This window comes from Electrona antarctica (assembly GCF_951216825.1).
Source record: "Electrona antarctica genome assembly, chromosome: 8".
Lineage (NCBI taxonomy): Eukaryota > Metazoa > Chordata > Actinopteri > Myctophiformes > Myctophidae > Electrona > Electrona antarctica.
The window spans coordinates 18,997,836-19,025,137 of record NC_136789.1 but is presented as its reverse complement, the minus strand read 5'-3'; the positions used below and the strand labels follow the sequence as shown (position 1 = coordinate 19,025,137).

General features: G+C 41.6%; 1 protein-coding gene across 1 annotated transcript in view; it reads left to right on the top strand.

Moving 5' to 3' along the window:
• Positions 1–5,025: 5,025 nt before the first annotated feature.
• LOC306928393 (relaxin receptor 2-like) overlaps positions 5,026–27,302 on the top strand; it is a 147,420-nt gene continuing 125,143 nt past the window's right edge. Inside the window, exons 1-2 of the mRNA XM_079508449.1 lie at positions 5,026–5,357; positions 22,793–22,930. Of these exons, the coding sequence (XP_079364575.1) occupies positions 22,858–22,930 (73 nt within the window). The 5' untranslated portion in view covers positions 5,026–5,357; positions 22,793–22,857. The remainder of the gene's footprint in view (positions 5,358–22,792; positions 22,931–27,302) is intronic.

The following is a 27,302-nucleotide window of genomic DNA, read 5'->3' as shown; positions in this document are numbered from 1 at the left end:
GAAATGCAGATCCAAGATCACTCATAGCATCTCTGAGGATAGAATTCTGGATGAGCAGGACATGTGCAGTATTTTGTACAAAACGGGCCACTCCTGAAAAATTTGGAAGGCAATCTTAGCCAATCAGTGTAGAATCTGAGAAATCCAACAGACTCGTCTTGATCACATGACTACAGAGATCATGTGTACCGATTTGCGTGACATTTAAAAACTGACCAATCATGTGAGCTTTGGAAGCCAATCTTAGCCAATCAGGATGGAAGATGGGAAATGGTGCAGATCCGTGTTTATCACATGACTATGGAGATAGTGTATACCGAATTGTGTGATGTATGGATAAAATGTGTACGAGTAATCTACAGAAATGTGTTTTGCCTAAATCGGCCTCATGGTGGCGCTATAACAGGTCGTTGAGGAATATTTGGGGCAGAGGTTCGTCATTGGCATCCAGGGAGTGTGTGTGCAAAGTTTGGCATGGATCGGGCCAACGTTGCCGGAGATTAGCTGGTAACGGACGGACGGAAGGAAGGACGGACAGACGGACACACGCACACACACGGACGGAGTGCAAAACATACTCTCTCCCCATGCCTTCGGCCTGGTGGAGACAAACATACTCTCTCCCCATGCCTTTGGCCTGGTGGAGACAAAAATAATAATAATTGGAGATTTCGAGTAAGGCTGGTCTTTTACTGTAGCATTTACTTTAAAACTCACCATAACCACTTAAACCCGAGAACCCTATACTGCATTGACAGGGTCTATAGGATCTACAGGCTCACACACTATAGCTTGCAAATCGGCTATTTTCTAATGTTCAGTTACTTTGAAAACAGCTACAGAATAGGAAAGGACAAATCACTTCAACCACCAGTACACCCTGATTGCACTTCATTGCAAATCTTTCTAGAATCCTATAAGGCTGCATATCCACTATAAGAACCCTTCAACCCAGACAGGATAAAAAAACCATTTGTCAGATGATGGCCTGCTGTGAATAAGGATCAATGGATTATACCTCTCACTCTCTATGCTGATGCTACTGCTAGAATGAAGGACATATTTGCATATTGATGACTCTTTCCTGCATTGTAAAAATATGTGTTTTTGGATTCATTCTAATGTCATTTGAGGTCTGCAATAGTGCAATTGTGATTGTGTTCCACATTGTCCATTGGTTTTACACTCTGATTTTCTCTTGTAAAGAGAGTGCTATTTTCAAAAACTTCACATCTCAACAAGGCAAAGGTTGTCCTTGACATCAAGGATCCTTGACAACAGATGAAATATGGAGTCCATATATTGAACACCTTTGGGAGAACAGTTTGTTTCAGTACACAATAGCATTATTCAATAGAAAAAGCACACCCGTGTGAAGTGAGGGGCACTAATATATTATTAAAGTATAACTCATGTTGATTATGTGATGTAATAATGATGTAAAACAAACGGTGCCAACACAAACATTACATTCTCTTTATTGTTAACCCATTTAGACCGTAGGACGTGTGGAAACGTCATAACTAATCCAACCAACGGATTGCTAGGACTAGTATAGGCCTACACATCCTAGCGCATTTTCATTAATATCAAGCAAATATAATGTAAAACTAGAAAAAGTGCCCTTCTGGGCACAGGTCTCCACCAGGAGGATAGGAGTGTGTGTGATGTTTGGCTAAATGTTTAGGAGTGATATAAACATGTTTGTTTGTTTTTTGCAACAATGTTCTTCATTTTGTTGTGGAAATGCAGAGCCAGATCACTCATAGCATCTCTGAGGATAGAATTCTGGATGAGCAGGACATGTGCAGCATTTTGTACAAAACGGGCCACTCCTGAAGACTTTGGAAGGCAATCTTAGCCAATCAGTGTAGAATCTGATAAATCAAACAGACTCGTCTTGATCAAATGACTACAGAGATCATGTATACCGATTTGCATGAGATTTGGATGAAATCTGTGCGACTAATATAAACAATGTGTTTTGCAGAAATCGGCCTCATGGTGGCGCTATAACCGGCAGATGTGGAGGGATGCAGGGAAAATGTTTTTCCATGGCCTCTAGGGAGTGCGCATACAAAGTTGTACACAGATCGATGCAGTTATAGGTAAAAACAGGAATTGCCCTGTTATAGCGCTACCATGAGGCTGGTTTGGAAAATAAATTGTGTCATGTCGTCCTCAGCCTAGTGGAAAAGTGCGTGTATAATTTCACGTAAATTGCACACTGTGTTTGTGATTTGTGGCATTTTGTTCGAAACGGACCAATCATGTGAGCTTTGGAAGCGAATCTTAGCCAATCAGGAAGGAAGATGGGAAATGGTGCAGATCCGTGTTGATCACATGACTATGGAGATAGTGTATACCGAATTGTGTGATGTATGGATAAAATGTGTACGAGTAATCTACAGAAATGTGTTTTGCCTAAATCGGCCTCATGGTGGCGCTATAACAGGCCGTTGAGGAATATTTGGGGCAGAGGTTCGTCGGTGGCATCCAGAGAGTGTGTGTGCAAAGTTTGGCGTGGACCGGGTTAACGGTGCCGGAGATTAGCGGGTAACAGACGGACGGAAGGAAGGAAGGACGGACGGACACACACACACACGGACGGAGTGCAAAACATACTCTCTCCCCATGCCTTCGGCCTGGTGGAGACAAATATTCAGATTTTTTTTTGGAGTTGGCCTTTCCTTCTGCACCATACTCCTTGCTCTTCACACATGCGCGTTGTCGTTCACTTCCCATTCACAAACAGCATGTACAACTTCCTGGTCTCAACTGCGCATGTTTCTTTCCTTCCATGGAGCAACATGGCGTCCACCGTACGGTCTTCGCTTCTCGTCCTCTTTAGATAGTCCTTGGTATGCCGCTCAGAAAGAATGCCTCATATCTCCTAATCTAAGGAGCTCTCCGTGGTTTTGACCAGATGGATATACTAAGTATATATGCAAATGAACCAACTGTGTTGTGAAAAAGGTTCACAGTTGTCACTGTTCATGAGTAATTATTATTGCAAATGAAGTTACAATCAGAGAGCATAAACTATTTATGTAAATATTGTAGTTTGCCTTGCATGCGTCTGTCTGTCTGTCTGTCTGTCTGTCTGTCTGTCTGTCTGTCTGTCTGTCTGTCTGTCTGTCTCTGTCTGTCTGTCTGTGTCTCTCTCTCTTTCTCTCTTGCCAGTTGCATCCATGCAACTGCCATATTTACCTTTCACGTGTTGATGATTAAGCACTTAAAAGATGGCTTTATCCATTATCCAATGTTTCGCAAATAGCCAATCTACAAGCTCATGTAGCCTGACATGTAGATTGGTTATTGTCTCCACCAGGCCGAAGGCATGGGGAGAGAGTATGTTTTGCACTCCGTCCGTGTGTGTGTGTGTGTGTCCGTCCTTGTCTCCACCAGGCCGAAGGCATGGGGAGAGAGTATGTTTTGCACTCCGTCCGTGTGTGTGTGTGTGTGTCCGTCCGTGTGTGTGTCCTTCCGTCCGTCCGTTACCAGCTAATCTCCGGCACCGTTAACCCGGTCGATGCCAAACTTTGCACACACACTCCCTGGATGCCAACGATGAACCTCTGCCCCGCATTTTCCAGAACGGCCTGTTATAGCGCCACCAGGAGGCCGACTTTTGTAAAACACATTTTTTGATATTACTCCTCCAGATTCTGTCCAAAAATCTCACAAATCGTTACACAGTATCTCTATGGTCATGTGCTCAAGTCGGATCTGTCCGATATTTCATATTCCATCCTAATTGGCTATAATTGGCTTTCACAGTTTGCAAGATTGCCCCGTTTTGAACAAAAGCTTCAAATCATGAACACAGCATGCAACTTACGTGAAATCTTTCACACATTTTCTTACTAGGCTGAGGAATATATCCCACCCTTTTCACATTGGCCTGTTATAGCGCCACCAACAGGTTGATTTTTGCAATCATCCAATTGCCATCAAAGGCAAACATGTTTATATTACTCCTAAACATTTTGCCAAACATCTCACACAGTCCTATCCTCCTGGTGGAGACCTGTGCCCAGAAGGGCACTTTTTCTAGTAGTATCTATTCCTTGTATGATGATATAGCTGTATCCTATGGCAGTGATTTTCAACCAGTGGTCCGGGGACCATCAGTGGGCACTGGGGGCGTGTTCCCTCCTCCGCGTCATCAGTGCCCATACCCGAGACGGGGTTGGCGAAAGGGCCTTTCTGTGTGGAGTTTGCATGTTCTCCCCGTGCCCCGTAGGATAGGTACCCTCACAAAAAACATGCAGTATATAATCCTGGTCTCTAAACTACCTCCCCCTGGCCAGCCGGGGCGCCTGATGGAGGGGAAAAGAACTGGTCGGAATAACGCGTTCCCTCCACGCGCTACGTCCGGCCAGGGAAATTGCCCCTGTCAGGTGAAAAGAAGCAGCTTGGACTCCTCATGCATAGAAGGAAGCATGAGGTCAGTCCGCCCCCCCAGGTTGGCAGAGGAATTGTGTAGCACCCAGGATTACATTAGATATTTAGATTTGTGCATGTGCATGTGCGTGCATGATGTGCACGTGCATGCATGATGTGCGTGTGCACGTGCAGTGCACGCACGCGAGCTCCGGCACCTAATAATTTACAAAGCACTGGTATAATCATTTAGCTGGGGGCCACCTGGAACCCCCAGGACCACTGATGGTCCCCGGACCACTGGTTGAAAATCACTGCCATAGGATACAGCTATATCATCATACAAGGAATAGATACAATAACCAATCTACATGTCAGGCTACATGAGCTTGTAGATTGGCTATTTGCGAAACATTGGATAATGGATAAAGCCATCTTTTAAGTGCTTAATCATCAACACGTGAAAGGTGTAGGATTCTGTACACAATCTATAATCTAACAACACAAATCAAAATTTCCTGATTTGAGAGAGAGAGAGAGGGAGAGAGAGAGAGAGAGAGAGGGGGAGAGAGAGAGAGAGAGGGAGAGAGAGAGACACGCTTCTGCTGCTTGTACTGTAGTTTGTGTGGAACAGCGACAGCAGACGATGGTCGAGTCTGAACCTGTTCGTTTTTCCTTCATTCGAGCGTTAATTTGCAGTTTAGCATCGGAGTAGCCTATAATTACTTACTCAGCTGAATGACGGCGAAATTAATGTGACTGCTGCCCTGGTTGTTAAGTGTCTACAGGACTGACAGGCTCTGCTCTGCAAGGAATACCGGTATCTAACCGAGAACTGACAGCTTGTTCGGGGCACTTGCCTTTCCAAACACCGTACTGGGAACGGAACGGAACGGACCATGATTGACGGGAAAGTTTTGCGCACCAGGCTTGAGAAATCAGAATACTGTTCATGATTAACTTCATCCCAGGTAAGTTATAGTTATAGTTTTGACGAATTCACACGGTCACACCTTAACGCCTAATTGTTAGTGACTCTAAAGCTACTACATGGGGCTATTTTGGTGCTTTAGGTCTAATTTGTCTATTGACCTTGTCATTATTGTTGCTTTGGACTGATGGAGAACAGCTTGGATCCAATCAAGTTTATTTGGACTGTCAACATTGTAAAAAGGATGTAATGCTGAGCCTGAGACAGTGGTGTAGGCTAAACTAAAGTAGCTATATGGTTTAAACTAAAGTTACTTACATTTATTTTACAGTTACTTTGATTTAGTTTATTAATACAACACATAGCTATATAACATAGGCTATTGAGCTTCGGCTGTTTTTTTCCCGAGGCTTATAAATGTCAATAAATACTTTATGAAACGCCTATGGGAAAAATGAATGGGGAATTATTTCCTGGTGTCCTCGTCGTTCTGAAAGGGGCAGGACTGCGACGCTCTAGACTGCGTATTGTGATCAAATGATAAAGGATGGTGATGGTGCATTATTATTATGTACCCTTTTCATATCAAGGTCCATTATTAATTTGGCATTTGAGCCACGGACCACCACTGAGGACACAAAGGCTCTCAGACCCAAAACGTAGAATATTTTGTTATCAATACAATTTTGTCAAAAATTCATGCAGTATTGATGTGGATACGATTTTGTTAACAATTCCAGGTACCATGCAGGCGAGATAACAGGCAAACATTGATCAAAATAACAATTCTTCTACATTCTCTAATTGTGTAGACGTCCTGTAGGCTAAATTAAAGGGATATTTCACTTTCAAAAAAACTTTTGGTCATTTTATCATCTACTCAGGCTTATATGAACACCTCAGACAGTTTACAAGTCGCTCGATTCATTTTTATTTGATATTCATTTTAGCTGCCCCATCCTATACAAACCCATTGTATAATTTTAACCATGATAGATTAATCAAAAACACCCATACTCTTTTCTGGTGACTGATATTGTTCTAATACGTGAGGGGGCGTTTTTTATTACTTTTTTAATGTATTTTTATAAATGTTTTGGAAAAGAAGCTCCTGAGGACAGAGGAGACAAAACAAAATCAAAAATAATTATTACAAATAAATAAAAACAGTAAATGAAAAAACACGGCTCCCTCACATATTAGAAGTTACAAATATCTCAATTCTGAATCAAGCAACTTAAAAACTGTCTGGGGTGTTCACATAAGCCTGAGTAGACGACAAAATGACCAAAAGTGTTTATGAAAGTGAAATATCCCTTTAAGTAATGCAGATGTTTAACAATAATTTAACTCTTGAGAGTGTAAAATGGCCCTTAAGTTACGGGTCCATTTGGTTTCATTTTACACTCTCACGAGTTAAAGATCTAAAAGGGTCTATTTGGTTAGCAACTCTCCATCATCTAGCTGGGGATTCCCTGGGACGCCCTCAAGGACCACTGGTGTGTCCCGGATAACTGCATGGTTGAGAACCACTGCAGTAGCACAAAGTAATTTAACTTACCAGCTGCAACATATGCATTCCAATAGTATGAAATTATTAAATTAGAAATTTAAATAGGGCTGAAGACTTTAATGTAGCCTATGTTTGTAATTATAATCGGAATGTACAAAGCAACTAAAGTTTTCATTTAATTGTAGTGGAGTAAAAGTAGCCTACAATATTAGCCTCTGAGATGTAGTGGAGAATTAAAAGTACTAAAGAGAGAGAGAGATGCAGGTACAGAAGTTATCGTTGTTCTTTATCAGTTAATTGCAAATAAAGTCACTCACTTGTCTAATCAAGTCTAGTCACATTAGACTGCTAATGTGACTAGTAAACTAGTCTTAATGGTGGTTGTATTAAATTGTACATGGTTTTCTTGTCACAACAGCTACAAATCTTGTCATGTTTTCAAACTCATTGGTGTTTGTAATTTGTGTGAAGTTATGTGCGCCTCTGGCTCTGATAACTTATCTTGCTATACAGCTGGCAGATATAGAAAGTGTGCAGGTAGCTCAGATTTCAGCTCTCACTGAGCCTGTGTTTTCTTCTCTTGTCTTGTTTTGGATCAGTCACAGTGCTCAGGTATTCTGCCACTGTGTATGCTCTGTTTAGTGCCAAATAATATCTTTACATTTTGCGCAGGTTTTGAGTTGTTTCTTTCCTACATGTCAGATGGACGGTGTTCTTTTGTTTTGTTCTCTTCTCATTTGGTTTAGTACAGTAGGTTGTATCTCTCTCTGGCACGCACCCACCCATGCACGTACACTTCTCTTGTCTTGTTTTGGATCAGTCACAGTGCTCAGGTATTCTGCCACTGTGTATGCTCTGTTTAGTGCCAAATAATAGCTTTACATTTTGCTCAGGTTTTGAGTTGTTTCTTTGTCATATGGACGTTGTTCTTTTGTTTTGTTCTCTTCTCATTTGGTTTAGTACAGTGGGGTTTATGTCTCTCTGGCATGCACGCACGCACCCAGTCACCACCCACGCACGTACGTACACACATTTATATTTAACATACATGCTGGCCCTCATTTTTCCACCCCTGTGAGTCATATCACACACCATATGCACATATGGTGTGATTCTATTATATGACTCTAAAGCGTAGGCTTCTCTAAGCATGGCGCAGCCAGACTTCATCCGCCCCTAATGCATATGCATATGCCCCGTGCAGCACAGTGGTATATTAGTATCACAACGTGAGGCTAGGCTCCTCTAGACACAATACTTATTAAGTTATCATAATTGACTGTTATGTGTTAATGGTTTCTGTTTTCTGGAGAGAGAGAAAAAGAACTAAGCTTTTAAATTGCTCAGCACTGAAGCCTGGCAGTAGGAGGAGGGCAGTCAGATTTATTTTATGTGTCCACATTATTCATTATTTCTCAGGTTGAAGTGGTCACTTCATAATGTTCAATTGAATACACACATTATTACATAAAACAGTGATGTAAAGTACATAGTTGATATTAGATTGCAAGTGCTACTTATCTGGTAATCTCCAGATGATGCTTATAGCCACTTGACATTCTTTTTTTAAGCCAAAGAAATGTAACAATAATTATGTTGCCTATTTGAGCACTGCTGAACTGATGGGATATGTTGTATCTATTGAAAAGGTGGAGACGGAGGAGGCAACTAGGAGCCTCCTCTGTCTAAACAAGGAATTAAACAAGGAATTCGACCTTAAACCATTCCTGTAACATGTCTTGTGTATTTGTTATTGCATTTTACATAATTGTCTCCACCAGGCCGAAGGCATGGGGAGAGAGTATGTGTGTGTGTGTGTGTGTGTGTGTGTGTGTGTGTGTGTGTGTGTGTGTGTGTGTGTGTGTGTGTGTGTGTGTGTGTGTGTGTGTGTGTGTGTGTGTGTGTGTGTGTGTGTGTGTGTGTGTTATTACTCCTCCAGATTCTGTCCAAAAATCCCGCAAATCGTTACACACTGTTCACACATATTCCATCCTAATTGGCTAACATTGGCATTCAAAGTTTGCAGGATTTTCCCGTTTTGAACAAAAAGCCTCAAATCATGAACGCAGCGTGCAATTTACGTGAAATCTTTCACAGACTTCCCTACTAGGCTGAGGAATATATCCCATCCTTTTCACATTGGCATGTTATCGTGTCTCTACACCTGACCTCAAATCTCAAACACTCTCCATATATGGATATATGTCAGAACCTGTTCTGACATTCCATATGTTGATCCTTCCCCATCCATTTAGTTATTAGTGCAGCTACGCCCGGCAGCTGGTGAAAACTAGAGTTCTAAACAGGCCCACCTGCAACCAGGTTGCTTCTCGCCCTCAGGCGTCTTACTGGTAATATTGCATTTTAATTTGTATTCTCTATAGCTGACTGTTATTTTGTGACTGGTATTCTGTATGGACAATTGTTGTCCTTTCCACTCTTCCCTGTACCTGCATGACACCTGCATTTCCCCATGAAAATAAGTTCAGTCGATCCTGAGGATGCGGCTGAAAGTCTTCAGCTACCTGAGACAGTGCAGACGGACGTCTGTGAGCCTTTTCTGCAACATGTGTGGTGTTTGTAGCCCATGTGAGATCATTAGAGATGTACTACTTGCAGTCTAGCACTCTTAGCTGAAACTGTCTTGTGCTGTCGAAATGCCGCAAAAATAATCACGAATGAGTCAGCGGTAATTAAATGATGAGTCACAGCGTAGGCAGGCTCTGATCCCGTTGGGGCCTCAGAGCCCGAGCAGTGCCGAGCACTCATGGTGAACGCAGAGTACCGGTGTGATGCATGATGATGATGTACCTGGTCACCGCATGCATTCTGAACGGATTTCTGTCATTCAAACTCTGTAATATGAAAAGTCTGATTGCTGATTCCTTGTGCCAGTTGTGGTTTTATCATCAGCTAATAATCAAAGTGTACAACGTAGGGCTTTAAGCAAATAGTCGACAATTCAACTAGTCGACTAGTAAATGCACTAGTTGACCTTGTTGGTACTAGTTGACTAGTTGATAATTATATTAAAACAAAAAAGATCAGCTAGAATGCTATATTATAGTCACCAATGTGCACCGTTTTTAAATGTACAAATATTATTATTATTATTATTATTATTATTTTACACAATAGGTAGTTAAACAACTACCGGTAGTCAACTTGTCGACTAGTAAACTAGGCAACTAGTCAACTAGTAAGGATCAGCCTTATGTGAAATGTATTTGAGTCACTTCCCTTCTGCGTCTATCAAAGCTACACTCGATTTGAGAGGGGGGGGGGGGGGGTGAGAGTGAGTCACACTAAATCGCTGCCCATGACTGTTGTAGACACAAGGGCACATACAATAACAATACAATAGTAAAAGACAGCCAGTGTTGTTCTCACTCACAGCCACTGTGAGTGAGAACAACAACCTATAATTATTTCATACGTCAAAATTGTGTCACTCCACAGGCTCGGCGTGCTGATCTAAAACAAACTGTATGGGGTGCAGATTCAAAGCAATACTACACATGAAAAGAACAACCACACTCGCAAGTTGAAAGTCTTTTTTTATCTTCTTTTTCTGCCTTTATTGCTAGATTTACAGTAGATCTGACAGGACATGGGGAGACATGGGGGGGGGGGGGGGGGGGTGATACGCAGCAAAGGTCGTCAGTATCTGGAGTTGAACCCGCGACACACGGCAAGTTTAAAGTTTTTCTTTTTTTTTTAAAGATATTTTTGCCTTTATTGATAGATCACAGTAGGTAGACAGGAAACGGGGAGAGAGATGGGGAAGACACACAGCAAAGTTCGCCGGGATGGGGATTGGGACTCAAACCCGCGACACACTGTCATGCTGGATTACCAGCAAAGGTGCCTGGACCGCTAAGCCGGCCCAGGCCAAGTTCATATGCTGCAGCTGCAGCAGCCGTCACAGAGTAACAAATGCGGTTTTGCCTGTTGACCTTTGTCAGCTCATAACGTAGATAAGCTGCTGAATGCCAACAGGCTCGAAAAGTGTTTATTGCATCCTTTGCTGTCAAGTTAAATTTGTACTGTGTGCTGTACCACACAGTACACCAGAGAGACGTAGGTCGCATTCACACCAGAATGCTTTACTGTGATTAAAACGAATCCTGCTGCGTATTGTCGGAAAGTGCACTTCGTTTGGCAGGTGTGAAGCCTCATTCTAATCCTAATGCGCATCGAAGAACCGCATTCTACTCCACCAAAAAACGGGGGTTTCGCTTCGCTTCCAATCGCACTTGATTTCGATTCAGTGCAGGAGTAAATGCAATCCGCAGCAAATAAAGGAAATTAAGCAAACTATGTCTCATGAGGAGCTAAACGCAGTTGGAGACAGAGAAGGGATTTTAGTTTTACGCAGCGCAAAGATGTCCCGTTAGTATAGCCGTTACCGTGGATACACGTGGGCAAATAAGGAGACTGAAGCCCTCATTGAAATATGAGGACGAGTACATTAATCAATTGCTTTACCCATTCAGGACAGGAACCCCTTTTGGTGTTTTGAGCATTATGTTATACTTAAGCTATTGAAAAATAGCAGATCTACAAGCTCATAGCGCGAGCTTGTGGATCTGCTATTTTTTTTAAATCGTGAAAAAATCGTATTATTTCAGAGAGTTTTTACCTCCACATGCCCAAAAGAACAGTGCGCACGCAAGCGCACACGTACGTAGAATCCAATGGCTGCTCACTGCACCTAGTTGTTATAAGATGGGTAAAATGCAGAGGAGTTTCACCTAATATACACACGCACGCACGCACGCACACCACAAGAGAGTGTGAGAGAGAGAGAGAGAGAGAGAGTGAGAGACGTCTAGTCCCCGACACACGTTACCCTAATTTTACATCCTAACTATTAGGCCTACTCAAAGTATAATATAAACACCATAGATTTCACTGTGTAGTTTATGAATTGAACACATTGATAAAGTTCCCTGCTGCATTTCCAATTGCTGCGGATGACAGTGCAGTGTGAAGGCAAACGCAGCAAATTAAATATGCAAGAATGATGCAACTTCTCCGCCCTGAAGTGTGAATGCGACCTTACAGTAAGCATGTTAAACACCTACATCAAATGCATAGAGATGGTGTAGGACAGGTGCCTCCGTAATGTAGGATCATAGGTAAACCGTAATCTAGGAACATAGGTAAACCGAGAACCTAAAGGCTATATTTATGTAACAGTGTTATATAATTGCACAAAATATGATACAAATAATTGCTTCTACCTGACTTAATTCTCCATGGTTCATGTGTATAAGAGTACATAGTGCATTAGAGGTCACAGCTCCTTTAAGTCCTTGCCCCCCGTATAAATGCTCTGCCACACCTCCACCTCTTCCTTCTGTATTTCCGCATGGAACGAGGTGGGTTTTGTTGTTCTCTATATAACAAAATAAGCATTGTACTTGTTGCAAAATGATTTATACGGTGTTTGTTCAACTCTGTTTAGAGAGGAGTCCTTGCATTAAGAACTAACGTGGAGACGTGTCTGTGATTATTCTTTGTCAGGTATGTTACGTTTTATGTGTTATGTTACTGTCGCTGCTTCTGTATTTCCGCATGGACCGAGAGAGGAGTCCTTGCATTAAGAACTAACGTGGAGACGTGTCTGTGATTATTCTTTGTCAGAATGAAGTGTTGTCTTCAAAGAGAGTTCTGGGTCCGTCTGTCCATTCAACACAACGCAGAGAGAGACAGACTACACCGGTTACATTTATACATAAGTTGTATACAGATCGATGCATACAAGTTGTATATAGATCGATGCAGTTATAGGTAAAAACAGGAATTGCCCCGTTATAGAATCTAATAACAAGAGAAGCACTCTCTTCCTCTATGCGACACAGATATACCGGTCTGACAGACAGACAGCAGACGGAGTCACTAGGGCTAATTAGCCTTATATAACAATAGAAGACCACATTAGCCTATTTGAATGAATGGCGTGTTTGAAAGTCGGCCAGTCATATCATAGTTTTAAGCCAGCTCACCTCCACTCGCGCTTGTTCACAAACATGACGGACAGACAGACAAGAAAGGCTGTTGATGATGATTATTATTGTCTCCACCAGGCCGAAGGCATGGGGAGCGAGTATGTTTTGCACTCCGTCCGTCCGTCCGTCCGTCCGTCCGTCCGTGTGTCCGTCCTTCCGTCTGTGAACAGCTAATCTCCGGCACCGTTAACCCGGTCGATGCCAAATTTTCCAGAACGGCCATTTATAGCGCCACCAGGAGGCCGCTTTGTGCAAAACAAGTTTTTGGACAGTACACCTACAGATTTTGTCCAAACATCACGCAAATTGGTACACAGTCTCTCTAGAGCCATTCAACGAAACGGGTGTTTCAGATTTCTCAGACTCCATCCTGATTGGCTAAGATTGGCTTCCAAAGTTCGCAGGAGTGCTCAGTTTCAAACAAAATGCTGCAAATCATGAACACATCGTGTGATTTCCGTGAAATTGTGCACGCACATTCCCACTAGGCCGAGGAGGAAATGCCACATGAACATTTTCAACTCAGCCTCATGGTGGCGCTATAACTGGCCCAAAAGTGTTTTTACCTCTAACTGCACGGATCTGTGGATAACTTTGTATGCCAACTCCCTAGAGGCCAAGGAAAAATCTTTGCCTGGAATTTTTCACATCTGCTCTTTATAGCGCCACCAGGAGGCCGACATATGTAAAACACATTTTCTAATATTACTCCTTCAGATTTTATCCAAATTTCACGCAAATCGGTACACATGCTCTTCATAGTCATGTGATCAATGATTAATCCCACAAGAAAAAAATGAAAGAAAATATGTCCTGTGTCCATGCATGTCCATATATTTGCTTTCCAAATCCGACAGTGCAGGGCAGGGAATCAATCACCGCAGTAGGCTAATCAATAGGGCCTTTTATCATTGCAGAGTTTTAATATAGCATTTGGTCGTGTGGTGAACTATACAAATTAACTTCTTTTTATATGTGAAACTGAAAGTAACTGTAACATCAGTTAACTTCTGACATTTAACAAGGAGTGAAGCAATGCGTGCCAAGTTGGCAAGTTTCGTTTATATACATATAACTCGTGCTGTTTGCTTGAAGATCTGTCCGTGCAGAGACCCGCTTGTCAAAATTAACTGCTCTACAAGCTCATCGCGGCTGTTGTATATAATTTAAAGCTTGGGAATCCTCTACATGCAGGCTATGATGACGTATTTCGATATTTCCTGTTGCCTTATATGGTGTGGGATGGGATATTCCATCAAACCAGGCGACACCAGGCGAATCGCTTGGGAAAAATGCGGAAAGGATACACTCGGCGATCCGCACAAATTAAGTGATTACACCAGGTTCCCTGAATAACACGGGACTTAACCGTAGCTTGACCGGACGGATTTTCCGATATCTATACGCATCTGTTTACGCATCAGTTACACTGTGGCGTATTTCTCCTTTGTGAATGAGAACCTTTGTGTTTGTTCGACATGCTGTGATTTTCGCTACTACACTCGTCTCCGTCTGACCGTCTAGCTCGAAGGTTTCATACTGATCCTAGATCAGTAGGTGATGTATGTAGGTGGCGTGACTACATCACAGCCGCTTGCATGCATGTACACAGACACAGCTGAGCCAAATGAAGACTGATGAGAACCGTTTTCGGAACCGCTAATGCAAATACGATGGATCCGGATCCGCAATCTAGGAACCGGGTCTGAAACGGAACCGGGTCCGAGTCCCAACCCTAGGCATAACTGCACGCAGCTTTAGGTTACACCAGATCCAGAGAGACTGAAATATATTTTTCTGGAGCTTGGCTTTATACTGTAGGTCTCTTGTATAATATGTATAATATGATGGCAGAATATGTGTCATCACTGGTCATTCTAGGACAGATTATTATGGATTTTGCAGGCCTCTTTGACTAAGCTTTAAGCTCCAGACAATCTCTATATTTCATTCAGTCATGGTAAAGGAGACATTGTTAGGCTACAAAGCTCCCATGAATGCAAGTGAAATGCTAATGCTGAGCAAGAAAATCCCTTCACTCTCTCCTTTATCTTGTCTCTGTTCTGCACTCCTGTCCTGTCTGTAATATATGACGCTGTCGCTTGTGGCCATTAGCGTGTAGATCTGTTCTTGGCAAGCTAAACACCTGTGTGTGTGTGTGTGTGTGTGTGTGTGTGTGTGTGTGTGTGTGTGTGTGTGTGTGTGTGTGTGTGTGTGTGTGTGTGTGTGTGTGTGTGTGTGTGTGTGTGTGTGTGTGTGTGTGTGTGTGTGTGTGTGTGTGTGTGTGTGTGTGTGTGTGTGTGTGTGTGTTGAGAACGAAAAGCTGTTTCTTCTAATATCTGCACCATTAAATCACAGACGGCCTATGACCCCTTCAATTGCACGAGAAAGTACAATAGCTAAAATTCACTAAGGCAACAGTTGCCTGCTCCCAATAACATAAACAGACTCCCAACTCGAGAGAAATCACCTGCATTAGCAGGGAAGTAAGCAGCTAATTGAACTCTTTGACTTGACTAGTTCAAAATAATCGAGATTAATCATTAATCTCTCCTCTGCCTTAATGGAGGCTGATACCCCAGCTGTAGCAGCTTGCCTGGCTGTTGCTGAGGTGCAGCCATGCCTTTCTTGGACTAGACAAGTTACATATCTCTGCTGCTGGGGAGAAACCACCTAACAAAATGCTAATTTTTCAGGAAATGAAAAATATTTAAATTTTTCAGGAAAACCTTTATATTTTTTTAAAACAATGCAATACTGCCTCATAGGGGTGTCAAAAGATTCTTATTTTAAACTATTCCAATTTTTTCCAAAAATCATTAGTTACAGGAGATTTTACTATATGGTGTTTTTTTTGTATCCTTTATTTACCCAGGGTAGTAGCTGAGCACAAGTGCTCATTTTCAGCAATGCCCTGCACATAGAAACACACACACACACACACACACACACACACACACACACACACACACACACACACACACACACACACACACACACACACACACACACACACACACACACATTCAAACCTGGGAGCTGACTGTTAAACTAAGCAGCTCCAGGGGGAGCAGTTGGGGGTTCAGTGCCTTGCTCAAGGGCACTTCAGCGGTGTTGGGCGAGTGATGACAATTTGTGATATGAAATGTAAGCTTAACATAATCACAGTAAACATAATTTCTTCAGTCATATTCAATTGTGACCCCAGGTTCACTTCAGTTCAGCACAGCTGAGGTGTGTGTGTGACACTCGTTAATATTACTTGCATCAAGGTTTTAGGCCAAATCATTCCACAGAGACAGCACTCCTCAGAGTGTCAAACGATTTATTAATGTCATCTGATGCTGGTAGATGCTCTATTTTGTTGGATATGACGGCTGCTTTTGACACGATCGACCATTTTGTTTTAGTAAATAGGCTCAGGGAACAGGTGGGAGTCACTGGGACAGCACTGGACTGGTTTGCCTCCTACTGTACCTCTCAGGGAGACGGTTCTCTGTAGCCGTGGGCCCCCATGGGTAAAATTCTGTTGCTCTTTCCTGTGGAGTCACCCAGGGCTGTGTGTCTCTCTCTCACTCACTGACTCACTCACTCACTCACACACACTCACACTCACACACACACTATTCTGTGTGTTTTTATAAGCTACCTGGGCATGTTGGCATTAAATAAACATTAAATTCTATATGAAATTATAATGAATAACCTATAGTGCATTTTTGCATATCGTTATTATCATTTGGCTGTATGAAACACATGAGACACACCCCTTACCTTACCCCTTAGGATATTACATGGTTTTCCATCATCAATGATACGGTCATAGATTATCTCACACTCTTTGGTGGATTTAACCGTCTAGCATGAACTGATTGATTGATGATTTTGTCAGCGGTTTTCCCCCTGAGTGTGTCTGCTATCACTCCCACAAACTGTGCACATGCAGTGTCGTTGGAATATGTGGGTTTCACGTTCAGTCCGTCTTCATCAGGATGATCTGTGATTTGTATTTGGTGAACGGGAGTTCCTATTTCGCGATGTTGATTAAACTTGATTTCAGAGTTCTCCGCTGAGTGATTGCTCTCCTCTACCCGACTAAATGAGGAGGGTAGAGGCTGGGTGCTTCTGGTGATACAGCAATCCCTGCACGTCTGTCTTGTGCTTTTGGCTATCGTGGTGCTTCTTTTAATGAACCTTAAACACTGTTGACCCATTAACAAGTTGTGTTCTGCCTGCAACGGACGGGCTACATTGCTTGCAATAAACACACACCATGACTTACTCGTATCGCAACCACAGGAACTGTGCCAGTCATTGTTGCTGAAAAGAGTACCCCCCCCCCAGTCTCTTTGGCCAACCTGTCACTGTCCTCTTCACTCTCAGAATCTGAAATTCTCGCTGGTTCCTCAACTTCCTCTCTACCTTCCTGATCTCCTAATCCATCTCCAGCACTAGCAGCCTCATTTGTCTCCTCTGACATATTTATTTTCTTGAAAAAATCAGCTATTGACCGGTTCATGTCTGCATCTTTGTTTAGTTGTTCAGTGAGCGCGCCACGCATGCACGTGACGTCACTCACATGCATGGCAGGCACTCAGGCAGGCAGGCAGTCAGAGAGGGAGAGAGAGAGATGGGAGAGAGGGAACTCGGCAATTGAGCCAAAATAAAGTAATATTTTATTATCGCAGTAACTATAGCCGCCCGTGCCTCAGTGTTTTCCCTGCCTTTTCCAAGTATCACCGGTGCGACCTCATTCAATTTTAAGTATCACCTTAAGAAATTAAGTGTCATATGCGACCTATTAAGTCACACGCTGGAGCCCTGAATGAGAGCCAGGTGGACAGCTTATGAACAAAAGGGTATTTCTGAACGACTGCAACCTTTGTGAAATGCTCGGTCCAGGATAATGAAAGAAGACGCATCACACTCTCTTTCCCCTGCTTTGTTGCTTTTCGATGTGCACACTGTATAATTATCTAAAGAGCACGTTCTTGACTGTGCCAAAGTATGTGTATGTGAGTATGTGCTGTTATCTCAAGACTATCATTGCCATCCTGACAACCAAATCCTGCCATACTACAGATCCTGTAGATACTTTAGGTGAAATTACAGTGGAGAATAGAGCCATGCATGGAGATCTAAAAAGACATTCCTGTGATTAGGCGATTATTTAATAATTGTGACAGTCCTATTTCCACGTCTGTCGTTTCCTTCCAGGCATGTTTCTGGACACGAAATCAACTGTATAGCAGACCTGGGCATTGTACGGCCCACAGGCTGACTGACAGGCTTGTGAAAGATTACTTGATAATTAGAAAATAAAACATACTTTCTAATTACCTTATGGGTAGACTAAAACCACATTGCTTTTATTTTGAAGCCCATTTATTCTCACAGTGCACGCAATCTGCACGTCAACTGTGCACGTTGTGTGATTGAGAACCTGTCTTCCTTCCTTCACCCACCTGAAATGCGAAAATGCTTTATTTCTGAAAGCAACAAACGACAACGTCGGTGAATGCAAATAGCCATAAAGCCCATGTAGCTGAGCACGCAGCTCCACAACACAGTATGTGCTTAATTTGATTACCAAACTTCCTCGCAGGAGGACAAGTTTAATTCCATTATACATTATTTAACCCGCCTCCAGGGTCCTCCGAATGGAAGAACAACTACGTATGAAGAGAGCTACCTCTAATGTTCTTATTGTTAAAATACAATGCTAGTATTTACATGACTTGTAACGTAAACAAAAACACGTAGTTTTCAACTGGGAAAGGAAATGTTTCAAGCATGCAAGTAGAACAATCACACCCATGTGAATTGAGGGGCGCTCTTATCGTACATCATCATGACGTAAAATAGTCACTATGCCTAAAATTTGAGTCAAATGTTTCACATTTTGTTTACCATTGCTTTGCAAATTTTGCTTGAATAAATTACATTTTTGTAAGGCAACCTCACCTTTTTATTGCCTAATAATAACATGTACTCTTACCAGCTTGTCAAAACAATTCCATTTACTGCTTTTTATATAGAAATAAAATTGATATGCATAATTGAGTTCAGTCTTTTGGCCCCGGCCCGCCAAAATATTTTCAGTTTCTCATTTGGCCCCTTGGGAAAAATGATTGCTCACCCCTTCAGGAACTTGGAGTACAAGCCAGTGCTGATAGCGCGTGCTGTTTAGTGCCAGTGTTCCGGCCCAATAGAGCAAGATAAATCAGACTATTAAGCAGGGCTGAAGAAGACAGATGCAACGTGTGTAGGCTAGGCCCTGAGCCCATTTATTAAAGGCATACAGCAGTGTACTGTGTACCTTGTTGCTTCTTGGGGTATGACTTATTGATCACAAAGCAAAACCCAAGTCTCTCTTCTTCTTCTTTTGTGTGCGTGTGTGCGGGGGGGGGGGGTTAAGTGCATTTGTGAAAAAGCAATGCTCAGCCAAACAGTCTGTATTTATTATTTATAAAATGCAATCTATGGTGAATGGTACGACATTTAAAAGATCAGGAGGTTGTAACATTCTTGGCAAGCACAGATTTGTCTGTCCATTCTTATGTCCTTTGGGCTTTCTTGCTCTTTAAAACCGTTTTATAGGCAGTTTAAACTGCCTAAGTGCCAATCAAATGGCAAAGACCGCATTGGGGGTAGCAGGAATGATTTATAAACTTATTTTACTGACACATAGCACACATTTCACTCACTGATGAAGGCTGTAGTCGATTCAACTAAAGTATTTTAATATTGTTTTTTACGCCAATGATGAGATGATTGATTTATCCCCGACCAAAGAACACCTCTTACCCACTTTTGTTTTCACCAAATGCTTTACTGTGTATCCAAGGAATTATTTATTCTATATTACGTTAGTTATATATTATGTTTATTATGTTTCCCAACATCATTCTGCCTCTTGTACTTGTAGTTAGTTACAATAAATAAAACCTTGATTCTTGCACTATATGCTTTTATATCTGGGTGGATGATGTACAAATGTGGTCTATCAGAGAATAGCCATGACTGTTGTGCTCAGGACAAGAGCTCCTTTAAAGTTCAATTCCTTTGTAAAAATCACAGTGGAAAAAACTGAAGGTGGTGAATTTAAATAAATTACAAGGCCACTCTGTTCAGTTTATGGAATAAAGGATTTTCCAATGTCCAAGGAGTTGCCTTGGACCTTCTTTAAGTTCAAGGGATTGAACTTTAAATAAAACTGAAATGGTTTCATTGCAAACTGACCACTAGGAGGTGAGCCAAATAAGTTTGCGATGGTTTTTGACACCATGCCAAAATTCAAAAAGTAGTTACAAAGTGCATAATTGTTATACTTTTTACATATTAAATCCCAGTTTATAGGCATTTTGTATGCCTTTCTGGTTGTTTGTTTTTCCTAAAATTGTAGTATGTTATTTAGCACATGCACCCAATAGTAACAGAATCAACTGAAAAATCTCTTATCAATTATTTAGATTTTCAACCATACCTATACATATCTAATATTTGAGTCAGTGCAAACAGACCACTAGGGGGCGGCGGGCACGCCCAAAGCTTTTGCACAGCTTTTTGAAAACCGTATGCCCATACCTAACACCACGCTAAAATTCAAAAACTAGTCACCAAAAGCCAAATCTTGGTGAGTTAGCCCCCAGCTATTATCAATACAAGGTCAACAGCACGGAAACAATGAGCTTTATCATAAAAAACAACAACAACCTGGTAATATGTTAGCCCATTAAAACCGGGAAAGCATTTTTGTCATTTTAGATTTGAGTTAAACAGTATTATTTTATACTTTGGCTATTCAAAAATAGCAGATATACAAGCTCCTATCGCTTAACTTTGTGCCGTGCAAGAGCTTGTAGAGTTGCTATTTTTGAATTTCTTTTTTTTACAAATCTTTGACTATATATATTCTTATAAAGCAAACATTAACTAAAAGCTTTACTTCTGGGGGCCCCCGGACGGTCAAATACATATAATTTGGGGCGTTCTTGAAGTTTGAGAACCAAGCATATATGGTTTTCAGAAAACTGTTTTAGAAGACATTTGTTTAGTAGAATCGGCTTCAGGTCGATTAATCATGGGATTAATGCAAATCCCCCTCACAATACAGTCACCCTGACCAGTCACCCTACACATCGACAGCCCAGCAGACACTTCAGTACCATGGACAGCAACCACAGCAACATGTCAGCGACAGACTTGCCTGAAATCTTTACGCACAAGTTTGCGTAGCCGGTGGTAATTTCGCACAACTTCTTTACCTGGGTAAAGTGCCAATCAGCAGCACTAGAAATTATAATAACTATCGTTCACCATTGTATTTTTTTTATAGTTGGTGTAAAATGTGTGAAAAGGTAGTTCAGGGTTCCTAAGCAACTAATGAAAGTATGGAAAAGTATGGAATTACTGTTACTGCTGTTCTGTTTTTCCCGCGCAGGGCATTTAAAAATGCCAGTTAAAGATGCAGTGGGAGTTCCTATTTTACCGCTGTTTCGGCGCTGTAGTGCCGAAATGATTTCGGTCGTCAGAAATTTTCAGTAGCACCGAAGAGACAACTTTAGGACGGTACCCCCGAACCTCAAATGACGTCACATTGTAGGCTCTACAGAGCCGAACCGACTTTTATTCGGCTCTAAAATAGGAGTATGAATCGCGCCTTAGAACGATTGTTTAAACAATAATTTTATAGTTATAGTGCTCAGTGTTGAGAGAGAGAGAGAGGCAGACGCCCGCCCATCCGCCTGCCAGCCTGCACAGCAGAGGGACAGGAGCGGATAGACGCGGCTGTCTTTGTGACATTGACTTGTATAACGTGTGATGTGCTCTCAAGACTGAATAAGGCACAAGAGGCTTGAACAAACAGCCAAACTATTATGAATAAGGCACAAGAGGCTTGAACAAACAGCCAAACTATTATGAATAAGGCACAAGAGGCTTGAACAAACAGCCAAACTATTATGAATAAGGCAACATGACATGTACTGGATAAATATGGGTTGAGGTAGGACTTATTTCTTTATGTGGATGGCTACCAGGCTAGGCTACTAATGTGAAACGACCAATGACTGTTGTGGTCATGTGGGGTGATTGTATACTGTATATATGCACCCTCTCTTGTTGGAGCCTAAAATAATTTATAAACGGGGTAACTCACACACCGGCAGATGCACGTCTCCCGTGTGCATTCTTTCCTATGTTAACCACATGAACCCTAGCGAACCCACGATGAGACGCATTGTGAGTTTGTAGATCTGCTATTTTCAGAGGTACCGTTTCAGATCTTTAAACACTTGAAAACTTTTTGGTATTTTCATACCAATACTCCGGACTAGAGTATTTCTCCATTGCAGTATTGATACTTCCACTTAACCGAGTTTTTTACTTAGCCACACGGGCGGGGATCGTGAGACCAGTGCCAGTCAAATGCGCGAAATACCAAAGTAGAAGAAGAGATCCTAGGCAACCAAGGTTAATAAATACAGTGAGGAAGCGAAGACCGTACGGTGGACTCCATGTTGCTCCCTGGAAGGAAAGAAACATGCGCAATTGAGACCAGGAAGTTGTACATGCCCAAATTTGTGCATGTACAACTTCCACACCACAGGCAGCAGAGGAACCGTAATGGAGGAGTTTTTGACCATGCAATGTAAGAACAGAGAATACAATTCCAAAAACTGGATTTTGGCTCATTTTGAGCAGAAAAAGGAGTAATAAGCATGCGCGCGTGCACGTCGGATCCGTATGTAGGCTGTCTAACATGTGAGTAAAAGCAAAAAAAGGGGGGGGGGGGGGATAGAACGGAATCCCATGTTCCTGGCATTAATAAAATAAAATAAAAATGTCCTGTCCATTGACATGTTTGGTTATAAGAATAAGAATGAAGATCAGACATCTGGTGGTGCACTTACTCTGTCTTCAACTGTTATGGTTGTCTACCTACAGGCTCTTCTAGGAGTATCTAACCCAGAACCCACAACTTGCCTGTCTGAGGACTGTCGGAACGGATCATGAGTGTGGAAAGAAGTTGGAGCACCAGGCTGGAGAAATCAGTCATACTCTTCCTGATCAACTTTATCCAAGGTAAGGGGGTGTGTGTGTGTGTGTGTGTGTGTGTGTGTGTGTGTGTGTGTGTGTGTGTGTGTGTGTGTGTGTGTGTGTGTGTGTGTGTGTGTGTGTGTGTGTGTGTGTGTGTGTGTGTGTGTGTGTGTGTGTGTGTGTGTGTGTGTGTGTGTGTGTGTGTGTGTGTGTGTGTGTGTGTGTGTGTCAGGCATAATATTTACAAAGAGGTCTGTCATTTTCTGTCGAACAAAACTACAACAAACGGTAAACTGATAACACACAAAGTGTGTTATATTATGTTTGAATGCAAAATGTATAAAACTAAAATAAATAGACCCAAGCTAAGCGCATTGATGAGAAACTAACACTACAGTTTTCTTTTCCTCCACCTTTATTTATCCAGAGTATAGGTACTGTATGTTGAGCATGTATTCCATAAATTAACCTTGACAACGGAAATGTCAGATACAAAAGGCAGTATGAGCACAATGTTATGTTTGTCAGTGGCAGTCAGGAGGTAGAGCGGAGCCTGCAGAGGCTTGGGAGTTGAAAGGTGTCAAAGTGTATTGGAACTGCCTGAGGCCCAAACTGCTCCCGATGAGCAGGTTGCTGCCTTGCATGGTTTCCAGTGGTGAAAAGGAACTAAGTAAATTTACAATTTTGAGGTATTTGTGCTTTACTTTGTGCTTTAATTTCCAATACCTTTACTTAGTCTACTCAACTACATCTCAGATCCAAATATTGTACTTTTTACTCCACTACATTTATTTGAAAACTTTAGTTACTTTGTAGATTTTTAATATTATTACAATATACATACATTAACGACTTCAGCCCTGTATACATTTCAGCCATTTGAAAATAGCCGATCCAAAGCTCACAATGTGTCGCGATGCGACATATTGTTAGTTGTAGATCTGCTATTTTCAAAAGATAATTATACATTTTGAACACTTGAAATGGGACATTCTGCACAATGAGTACTTTTACTTTTGGTACATTTTGAATTCCAAACCCAATACTTTTGTACTTTTACTCAAGTACATTTTGAATTCCGTAGTTTTACTTGTAACAGAGTATTTCTATGTTGCAATATTGTTACTTTTACTACTAGTAAAACATTTGAGTACTTTTTCCACCACTGATGGTTTCCTCTGCTTTCAGTGTGTGGATGGGTGAATGTAAGGCACATTGCATTTATCATTTATCTATTATCCTGCCTCTTTGACAGGAGATGTATTGGCAAATTGAATCACATTCTGTCTTGCTGGGTTAAACTTCCCCTCATGTGTGGTTCTTTTTCTTCTTCCATGAATTTGTAATCCAAGGTTAATCGTCGGATTAACCGTCGGAGCCAAAATATAGGCTAATAAGTAATATAAAGTAATATATCGAACATGTACCTTCATCAGAGTGGAGAATATAAGTATAAATCAAGTTGAGCAAAGCCACTCTTCTCTGCCCCTCTCTCTAACAAACAGACGATCGCTTGTTAAGTGCCTGCCAGACAGACAATCAGATGAAATGAAGGCAGTTGTAGAGTAGAGTGTAGACTAGTGAACTGAACGTTTTCTGTTTATAGTACTTCATACCAGCCCCTTATGAAACTACTTCTCCCCAAATCCAAATGGATTTCATTTTCCATCCTGAATGGCAGTAACTAGCATATAATGAGAACTGAGAAGATCTCCACAAAGGTTTACTCATCAAAACTGATTATAAAACTGTAACCATCAAAGCATGCACTCAACATATAATGGTTATGTGACCATGGCATGTGCATAATATAAAATCTTAAAAGTTTTATCTGATATTGATTTAAAAAAAAAAAAAAACATTTATTTTGAAAAAAAAATTGGGGGGGGGGGTGCGGGGGTTCAATTAATCGATTATTAACACTTGAATCGCTCAGGGTTATTTAATCCATTACATTATAGCGCCCATTCGATTTATAAACACGGACCCCTTTTCCGGACGGACCGGAAGTTGTTGTTGATGTGTGTGTAGCAGCTAACAATAGCCACACCACTCAACAACAACGGGAGACAAGAATAAATCTATCGCGACTAGCGACTGGACCGCGGAGCGCCGTCTAACACAGCATCTTTTTTCATAATTAGACGGGATGATTTAGATCGCGAGTTATGTCTTGTGGAAAAACACTGTCGCATAGTTTTCAGGAGTTGCAGGAGTTTTGGGAAACATTCGATATGCATTAACAACAACATTGTTGAATATTGCAATGACGATAGGTAAACAAATACCAAATAAGTATACAATTCTAATGTCTTTCTGTCTTAAGTGTGCTGCGAACATAGAACCCATACAGTTCTAATGTCTTTCTGTCTTAGGTGTGCTGCTAACATAGAACCCATACAATTCTAATGTCTTTCTGCCTTAGGTGTGCTGCTAACATAGTAGAACCCAGACAATGAAAAGCCCACTGTTTTGTTTGCACACAAAAAAGGAGAAGAAAGAATTGGATTATATTTCCGTTCCAACAACATGGTTTAACTGAAGACATAAAGGAAAACTGGCACCTGCATAAACTATTAATAGCTTATGCAGTTGTATGTCTTTCTCGGACAGCTTTCCTCCATGTTTTGGAAACCACCATCAGCACTGTACAAAGGACAAAGAAGTGTCAGCAGTTAACCCTGTTACAATTTACAATTTACAATTTAGGCATTTAGCAGACGCTCTTAATCCAGAGCGACTTACATTTAAGCAATAACAAAAGCATGGCATACACATATATAAAAAGTAGTTCTCATGAATCATGCGTAAACTAAGAACGTAACAGTGGAGTATCTATGTAAACTATACATACTATACTATATCATATATTATACATGTGTACTATAAAGTGCTATGACTACATAAAGTGCAATTCTAGAGCTGTCTACGTAACAAGCTATAAGTCTGTTTAAAATACTATCTAAGTCTACATAATGTGCTATCTAAGGGGCTAGGCTAGGGCAAGTGCTACGGGCCATGGTGGAGTCTGAAGAGGTGGGTTTTCAGGCTACGGCGGAAGATTGGGAGTGAGGCTGCAGTTCTGACTGATGGGAAGTGCATTCCATAGTTTTGGAGCCAGAAGGGAGAAGAGTTTGGGACGTGTGGAGCGTTGTCCCGGCGTTTTTAGTGAAGGTACCTCCAGCTTCCCTGCGTTGGCTGATCTGAGTGCGCGGGAGGGTTTGTAGGGTTAACAGCTGGACTGCGGGGATTAAATAATCATATTCCAGATCTCCCTGCCACTTTAAAATGGTGTAACCGCTTGTCGTAGTGTTGAAACATATTTCAAAGTGGCGATCACAACAACAGAGTGGAGAAGGAACGCGCCCACTGCACGCCACCACCGCCATTGCAATGTGCCTCAATTTCCCAGAACCCTTTGCATGCCAGTGCGACAGACTTTTTTGCTATGGCGTCATTATAACACGTCACCTATACCACTCTGTCTGATGGAAACTCCTTAAATCTTAGTTAAAACGTATTCAAATCAGACCTGTCTGAAGTGAGTGGTGCAACACTGACAATTGGTGGTCAAAAAATGCTATTGCGTCTGTTCTGTACTGTTACACTAAAACTCAGCTTCCCATCATGCACCTGTGCACAGTGTGAAGCTCAACTTTGCACTTGGCTACAGCTGCTATTTGACAATAGATATATTTTTTTTATCACTTACATTTTTATTAATTTTAGAACAAAGACAAAATAAAGAAGAAAAAAAAACATACAGAAAAAGGAAACATACAGTACAAACAAAAATTAAAATAAAATAAAATCGACATTGCGTGTTACATTACTTATGCATGTTACATTATTTAATTCTAGGCATTTACTGTTGTTCATTCCCCCATACCCTTCAGTATTCCGTCTGTTCAGTCTTAAATGTTGTCCATTTGGACCATTTGTCCTCCATTTGCTCTTCCTGTAGCCTCAGACGGTGTGTCAGTTTCTCCATGAGGTGTATCTCCTGAATCAAATCCTCCCATTGTCCCTGTGTTGGAGGTTCCATCTGTAGCCTCAGACGGTGTGTCAGTTTCTCCATGAGGTGTATCTCCTGAATCAAATCCTCCCATTGTCCCTGTGTTGGAGGTTCCATCTGTCCCCATTTTCTTGTGATAGATTTCTTTCCTGCCGCCAATAAAATGTTTATCAGATATCTATCCACTCCTCGTATCTTTCCCCCCATCAAGTTTCCTAAATACAGAACATCACACTTCATAGGCACCTCATAACCCAACACCTTTTGTATCTGATCATGTATCACTTTCCAAAAAGACTCAATTTTGGGACATTTCCAGAACACATGTGAGTGATCCACATTTACATCTCCACAACCCCTCCAACATTGTATCTGTTGCTTCAACTGCTTGCTCTTAACAAT